This window comes from Branchiostoma floridae, chromosome 1 (genome assembly GCF_000003815.2).
Source record: "Branchiostoma floridae strain S238N-H82 chromosome 1, Bfl_VNyyK, whole genome shotgun sequence".
NCBI classification, from domain to species: domain Eukaryota; kingdom Metazoa; phylum Chordata; class Leptocardii; order Amphioxiformes; family Branchiostomatidae; genus Branchiostoma; species Branchiostoma floridae.
The window spans coordinates 19,229,126-19,238,026 of NC_049979.1; the positions used below are offsets into that span (position 1 = coordinate 19,229,126).

The 8,901-nt window shown below is 38.0% G+C and overlaps 1 protein-coding gene across 1 annotated transcript in view; it reads right to left on the minus strand.

The window, feature by feature from the left end:
* Window positions 1–8,901, minus strand: part of LOC118411235 (ribosomal protein S6 kinase alpha-5-like) — a gene marked incomplete in the record, with an annotated part of 30,310 nt that overhangs the window by 18,364 nt on the left and 3,045 nt on the right. The window contains 1 exon segment of the mRNA XM_035813377.1: window positions 2,869–2,940. Within this exon segment, the coding sequence (XP_035669270.1) occupies window positions 2,869–2,940 (72 nt within the window).

Genomic DNA, 8,901 nt, shown 5'->3' on the forward strand with positions numbered 1-8,901 from the left:
GAATAGGCTGTTCTATCAATCCTTAACCTTAATCTTGAGTGTGCTAATTCCACTTTGATCTTATTGTGGAATTTGCCTTTTGACATATCATGTCATAAAACACATGACAAGCTACCACTCGGTCTTCTTACCTACTTAACAAATCCCTGCTCATATTTCAGATACCGGTAGTACGTACACTTCTACCTTCCAGAGCTTGACATACTAATGTGAAACATGGAATTTACATACTGTTTTCAAGAAATATTCTGAAAAAGCAATTCTACTCACTTTACATTATTTTTCAAAAAAGGTAATTTTACACACTACAAAAAGAAAATTAATCTTTTAGTAGAATATTGTTCTGTATACAAGAATCCATTTTGAGAAAATTTGCTAAGATAAGTAAGAATATTTCTTATTGCAAATGGATCGAAACTTTTAGAATGGTGTTCTTGTGTTCAGAATCTATAAAGCATGCATGCTGAAGACTGAATTTCTTACACCTAGAATGAGGTTCTTGTACAAAGATTGAGGTTCTTGTACCAGATCTCCAAGACTGAATTTACTTCTCAAAGAATGGCTTTCTTACACGGAGATTGAGGTTCTTGTACCAGGAATACCTTTCTGTCTCCAAGACTGAATTTCTTATACCTAGAATGAGGTTCTTGTACAAAGATTGAGGTTCTTGTACCAGATCTCCAAGACTGAATTTACTTCTCAAAGAATGGCTTTCTTACACGCAGATTGAGGTTCTCGACCAGGAATACCTTTCTGTCTCCAAGACTGAATTTCTTACACCTAGAATGACTTTCTTGCACTAAGATTGAGGTTCTTGTACAAAGAATACCTTTCTGTCTGCATGATGTCTTCAACCTACAAACCTAGAAACAGTGCCTTAAACAAAGATTGACATTCTTGTATCAAAAATACAAACATTCAATGACACTATTATGTAAATCAGGTTTATTATCATCAATAATGCTTTATACAAATTCGCGGGTGTTTTCCTCTATTACCCATTCTTTATACCAAAGATTGTAAATATCAACCAATTCAAAATTACCCTTGCTTATCGACATCCTTTTTTCTGATACAGTACTATTCATGTAACCGAAAAAAAGAATTCCCGGCACTCCCTGCTGGCAAAGGTTTTTATATGACGTATGTACTACCACTTATGTATATGGAAAGATAATCTATTATACTATTTGTTACAGTAGCCTATCTGGTACAATGCATTACCAAAGTTAAATGTATTTCAAGATGATCTTATCAAAAATCTTTTTTGTGCGGTGTCTATGATGACCTTTAGACTACTACATATTCTAAAGTTTGGTGGCTATGTGCAAGCGGTGCCAATAGCTCGCACTTTTCTCAACATGCATCTTTATGAAGACAGACATCTTAAAGCTTCAATCTCCTTCAAGAGGCAAAACCTTGAGCTAGTGTACATGTACGTTTATCACTTCAAGTCTGTGGAAGATCCAAACACATTTCAAGTAGCTTGAATCATCATCTTCATTCTCTGATGAGATTCCCCAAACATCGTAACGAATTTCAATTGCCAAATCTGACTAACCAAAAATAACTTTGCTATAAATATTACCTTCTTTTATTGTATCTATAAGAATGATACAGCATTAAGGTGCAACCTTATCACAATATAAGAAATGATCTAAGACTGGATTTTGTTGTGCATTCCATTTTTCCAACTGGGGCTGATTAGCTCATACATTTGCTTGGGCCATGAATAGCTTTAAGAATAGATCCATGGTTAGATAGAGTGCTGCTTTCAGACTGAAGCCCAGCATGCATTCTTGGCAGTATTTTATCAAGCCTTGCCAAGTGCTGCCAACAGAGAATAGGAGATACATCATCAAATTAACATATGAATCAGAACGTACGGAGCATTGTTGAAAAGTCGCCAGCTTGTGTTTAATGTGATGTTATCCGTAAAAAGTAATGTCTTTTTAGAACTTTTTCTGAATCTTTAAAGAACCAGATTTTTAAAAACGTTTCAATCGTACAAATTTTAGCGCAAACAAAACAGTGACTTAAAGGGACATAATGTAGAAATATGGCGCCAAAATTTCAAATGTTTTGAACTTGAAAATCTCCATTCAGATTGACATTTGCAACTTATTTCTAACTTATCTGCGGCATTTTATCACATTTCTAGTGCTAATTAACGACGTCAAAGTAAGCCGCAACCAAATTCACTTACTTCCGGGTAGCCTACCGGAAGTAAGCCGACTGTAGATTTCCGAATCGACAGTTGCGGTCGCAGATCTTCGGAGCTTAGCGGTGACTTTCAACAAACCTCAGTAACGATTCGAGTGAACCACCGAACGTGTTCTAAAACGCACTTTGACTCCCCGGCGAGTTGAATAAAATGGCGGACGACTCGAGCGGCGGAGGGAAGTGCACATATTTCAAGACATCCTCACGGCTCAACAAAGTCGTATCCATACGTTGTAAATATTGCTGTGCAGTGTAATAAGGTAGACTCAACTCATAATGTAGAGAAATGACCGAAAACAGTGACTTTATTTTTACATTATGTCCCTTTAAGAATTTTTTCTTTCTTTTCTGGGCTTTTTTTAAGACAGCTTTATACATGTGTAGATCTCATTCCTCCATTTTCTATTTCTTATTTTATTCACAATTTTCTGGCTACTTCTATCTGTGTATTTTCCTGGTAACATGAGCAAACAACTTTAGACTGGGGCCAAGAAAACCTTTCCCATATGCCAGTCTTCATTTGTAATTATAGCATCTTCCACATTCCACCCTGTTCACGTACCTTAAGACACACATCATGACAAACAAACAGACAGGAAAAATACCTTTTTTTTTTGTACGCTGATGATAAATATTTAATCTTACCTCCAGTCCCCAGAACCTTGAGTAGCTCGAAGCTTTCTCTCCCAACCTTTTCTGGATGGCCTGTCAAGTTAGCTGAAACAAAAGAACATCTATTATAATTTTATCGTTCTGAAGATCATTAAAATCAATCTACCCTAAAATACACAAATTTGTAGCACATTGTTACATTAAATGTGATTATAGTAAATCTATCTTTCTTTCCATCTATCCATGTATAGATGGATAGATGTCTATATCAAAACATCATGTTCTATATAAATGTTGGTCTTAATGTATGCTTATATTTATATATCTACACATATTCTGCTTAAATGTTGTTGCCGGAAATTGTACCATATAAATATTCTACACATGTACTATGTTTGATTGATAATGAAGTTCAAGTACATACAGTCATACAAATTAGGACTGAAAACAGAAACAAACATTGACAGGACTGAAGTCAGCATCTAGACAATCTATCGATCTGTGTAGTACCTCTTCCTGGAGCCAGAATTGCTCATTACAACCGTCGCTAGGGGCTACGAGAAGGAAAATTACCTGAATATTACATTGTTGGTATTGATTGGATTTTGTTAAGGGCACATTTAGGATGGGGTATAATGTGTTATTTGATTAATTGTGTTATGTTGATATGGGATATATGGGATATGTTAGAAAGTCGGACAAGCAAGAGCCAGTGGTTTGTGTAAGGTTTCTCAAATGAAATGTACATGTACATGCTACTGTGATATTTTTCTTCAATTTTGGTGGTAGACCACTGAGAATTTTGGAAAGGGCTTAGGCTCACTGACTCATAAATGAAGTACACCACAGCTACAAGTAGAGCAGTTCAGACATGTACATGTACCTATATCTATACCAAGCAAACAAGCTTGATTAATCATCTATAACAGTCATAGCCAACTGGCTTTTTAGTGGTAAATTTGTTAATCTTTAATCTGAAAACAAGTATGCGCACATTTACAAGTTTTCTCAAATTCTAAGAGCTAAATTGTAGATATTTCCATGTTTGAGATAAAAAGAATAGAATGCTACAAATTTATCTACTATAGATTTATAACTGATTTATTTTGTTCAGGTAACGGTACAGGTACACCAAACATTCATGTTACCTACATAATACATGTACCCAAACAATGTTATAACAGGTAAAGTACAACAGGTATGTCTACATTGTTGTTTGAGCCCTATCCTACATGTAATGATGTGCACGTTTGTACTAAACTGTTAATGACTACAGATGAATGCACTGGTACAATGATGTGTCAACCAGTTTTTAGCCCACACAAGTTCGCTAGCCTTTAGGCAAGGATGTGTGTATGATTTACTCTACTTATGCCCTTATGAACCCGTCTTACCCTGGCCTTGGATGTGTATATTCAAGTACATCAACTCAATTTTGTTTACAGCTGGTAGTGGTTACTAGACCATGGGGGTAGATTTACAAGACATTAAGAGGCTTTCTTTCATCTTTGGCCTGGACATGCTTATCTTACAAGGCTGCTGCTGTTGCCACTTTTTAGCAGACAAATATCTTAATAACTTAATACATACCTTGCGGATATATGTTGCTGTTGATTTAAGCCAGGTAGTGCTAGCACTACACTTTCACCACAGTAATTCATATAACAATGAGTAGCTTGTAAAGCTGTGTAATGATTAACAAATTGTCTAGTGTCAGTTGTTCCTTAACCATTAAGCAGCACATGATGCCTAGTTGTTAGTGACCCTGGACGAATGTTGGGAGCTTGAAACCCCTCTGTTGTCAGTCATCTGAACTGAATACAACCAGACTGGGCATGAAGCTGTGGTCCACACACATGTACAATTGTTTATTGGTCAAAAATATAAGTAGGGGCCCAATCCTCTTGATACAATGAACGTGAGTGTATATACCCAGAAAGTGACTGTTTTTTCTGTCATGACCAGTGTAAGTTTAAGTTCTCATTGACCTAAAATGGTTTAAGGTCAGCTAATAAACAAGTCGCGATGTAGACTTGCTGTAAGTGTTATGCAACCCTTTTGCTCAGTAATATGGACGATATTGGCAGTTAATGTTTGGCAACCACTCACATTGTCAGAGGTACACAATCCTAGGTTCTGAGTGGTGCAATGGTACACGAACAGCAAAAAGTGCCTCTTGCGGGGAGTAATAATATGTACAATGTCATGTAGATTATTATTGCTATAAACAAAGAACATATGGTTTAATGGTCATTGGCAATTTTTTCTCATGATCTAGGGAAAATGCCCCCCACAGGGGTTGGATCCCAGGGTTGGCTGATTTGTAGGCTTAAAGCTACTATACAATGTACTTACCCGTAGTAAATTACCCGTATGCATTCTTAGTAACAATGTACACATTCATTTATTTATAGCTGCTCTTCTCCACCCACATATATTGTCCCGAGCACCGCCTGAGAACTAGTAATAGGCGCCTTACATTACAGGAGGCAAGCTTAATCTGTACCGATATGGCTCCACCTACGCAAACAACTAATCAATAAACGCACATGCAAAAGCCCACAAGCTACAGTTGCTCAAAATATTCCACAGGCCAAGAATACATCTCATTTCAAAGGCATTATGCTGTGCGCACATCAAGTGTAATTCAGTCAAGACTCACAGAAGTCACTGCCAAATCTGTGGAGCTGAAACATACGATGAGAAAACGCAAAGTATGCACCCCTTTTCAATCAATCTTGAACATCTTCCACTTGATAAATTCAAATTCATGGTATTTTATTCCCTTTTCCCTGGGTAAGATATGATAAGTCAGGGATCTCCATGCACTGACCTTGATTAAATAATATAGAATATAACACAGGGTATTCCATATCGCCCAAGGTACGGAGCGACCACGGGTAGGATCGCAAAGTTCATTGCAAAAAAAAGATGTGACATCAACTGCACATCAACTGCAATCAACAACTTTGTCAATTCGAACAAAAGAACTGGCAAAGAAGGGATACATTTCTTTGAATTTTCCACAGCGGCACACTCAAGCGACTTTGAGTTGTATGAATCGAACTATGGAGCCCCGGTAGGTACCGCAAAATACAGACCGATCGGAACACCGATCAAACTGAAATACAGATCGGGTATAAAGTTGAAAAGCATAATTTTTGTGTCTATGTGAATTTGCACTGGAAAGGTCACAGAAATAAAACTTAATTTAAAAAATTTCAAGATTTACACTAATTACTGCAATCCATTGGAATATAATGTCTGAAAGGTAAAATATATAATAAGTTCTATATATTTTTTATATATCTACTAGTATTTTGCTGAAATTGCATCTTTATCATGTAAATTGTTAGACAAATAAAGCCAACTGGGAAAAATTCATATCAGGCTGGATAGGACATTAATTCATGTAGCTAACCTACATCTAGACCAAAAGAAAGACAACATGATCAGATCTATGCTACGGCCGCGTGGCGCATTGGTACACCCGATCCCTCGATCTCGGAAGTTTAGCAATGTGCGGTCCGGACAGTTCTTGGATGGGAGACCCCCCAACCAAGGATGACCGGATTGCTGTAGCCTCACGAAGCTTTCCACGAAATCGTCTTCCGGGAAGGAACGTAAAAAGGGGGTCCTGTGCTTGAGGAGGTGCCTCGACCACGTTAAACAGCATCATTGCTCATAATTTGCGTACCTACTGGCTGGCAAAATACACCCGGTGATTATTATGATTACTATATATTTTGTATCCTTGTTATCTGCTCCATTTGAAATAAAGCTTGCCTGTATTTCTGTGGCACAAAATTTGCATTATACCAGAATTCAGAATGACTACGTATATGTATAAGGACATACATGCTGTCTGTAAGGACATACATGCTGTCTGTAAATATAACTCAGAGACTCAGGTATGAAATATTGTGCTTTCCTCATACATATTTATACCAGAAATTTACAATGCTTTACAAAATGGTTGCTTTATGAATCAAAAGGGCCTCGTAATAACACCCAAACCTACTTTGGCCCATTAGATTTCTGCATACTGGCACATTATAATAATAGAGGTTATTACAGATAGTGGGCAAAATTGGCACAGAGACACCCACATATTGTTAATAGTCTTTTAAAGAATACCGGGTAGACAGAAAGTGCCCTCTCTGGTATATCGGTCACTTGTCACTTGGCCTCTTTGTAAAACCACCTGTTAAAAAGGACTGACCATTGACATCGATAACATTGAGAACATTATACAATAAACATGGGGAAAACTATTTTAAATTTGCATATGAATTATAGTGAACCATAAATCCCTGCATGGCATTTGATGAAATCACCACCAGCAAAGTCACACTTAATGTGGGTACAATTTATATATGGAACTTTTACAACAACTCTGTTTTACAGCCCTTCTTTATACAAAAACTGAATTTAAGGGCCAGTTCACACTAGAAAAACTTCTGGTCATCCGACAATGACATACATCAGTCTTTGACATATGACACGTTTTTTGTTCGTGTGAACAGACCCAGCGGCATTGGCGACAGATATTTTATGGCCCGGTTGTACGTCAAACTCAGGATGGACGTACGTCTGCTTTCGGTCGACCGGCGGGAGGCCTGTAGCACTGTTTTCCTTGTGTGAACAGAAAAGCGTCTTCTGTCGCTTTTCAGCACCGGCTTGCCGGCTGCAGGAGGTGAGGGGCCATATGTACATTGCTTTCTCTCGTGCTTTCTGAGCTCACATTACTTCTATCAAACATGTTTATCTTCCGTTCCCCAGTATTTCTGCATTTTGTTTGTTGTCTTATCTACAGAGCTTGTTTCCTAAGCATGATGGAGTAAAAAAGTTTGGTAGGATGGTGAACAATGACAGAATAAGAAGCAAAATGGAGATGGTGAGAAAGATGGAGTCATATGCAGAAATAACAAGCCAGTAGTGGGACTCACACAGTGCTACAGATAGAACATTTTTCACTACAAAATCTAGCTTGTTCAAAATGCATGTCACAATGTGTCGTGGTCAAAGTGGAGTTACCAGTGGTTTTACAACGTCGGGCGCAGCGGGAGTCCGGGGTCCGTGTCTGTTAACAGAAAGCTGACGGACGACTATATATGGAATTGTCATTGTCGTATGTCGTATGTCATTGTCGTATGCTCATGTGAACTGGCTTTCATGTGAACTAGTTTTTGACACAAATAAAACAATTAACGTACTTACACAAAAGGTGAAGTACCCAGCTGCAGCATGTTCAACATGAGAGTTGGGACAATTTCAAGGACACAACCTGATAAATTCTTAAGCATCCAATTATTTCACTTCATCAAATTCAAACATATGTGATTAGTGTACACTGTACAGGCAAATTAGCAATCAGTGCTCTTTAAGCAGAGAAAGGTCTATATTATAGACATGCTGCAAATTTGGACCAGATAATCGAGCCAGACAGCATAAAGCAAGGTGTGTAGGGACTTCTGGGCAGCCAGTGGTTTGGGTGGCAGGAGAGGAGCAGCACCCGACATAAGTCAAGTCAATTGAATCAACCACAGCCTGTGAAAATTAAGTTCAGATCATCGTTATGTAATTTTTTTAAATACAAAAACTTCAGCTTCCTGTATTTTCATAATGCCTATACCACTTCCAGATCCTTTTACCAATACTGTTTTCATCTCTACAGGCAGCTGGTAGTTAAACCCCACTCTAGTGTTTCCTGGCATGTTTGGTTTACAGAACCTACTGCCAGAAGTCAATGAACTTCTAGCAGGAGGGTGCATGTGGGGGATACCTGTTCCTGTTTTCAAGAGCCATTTTAGTCGTCTCTCATATCACATATGGTACTTCCGAAGAATTTTCCTATTCATTCATAACACAAGGGGTTATCAACCTCAGTTGCAACCTCAGGTTTGGTGGTCACTCACCGTTTGAGAGTGCCTCCTTAACCCTTTCACACCCTCTTGTTATTCTGGTGACAGAAGTATGCAGGCTTGGCAAAAGCACTGGAAACAGTACAACTGTAGTGAGAGATCTTTTTTGGGTTTAACAGGGCCATGTGGTGTCAATCTTTGT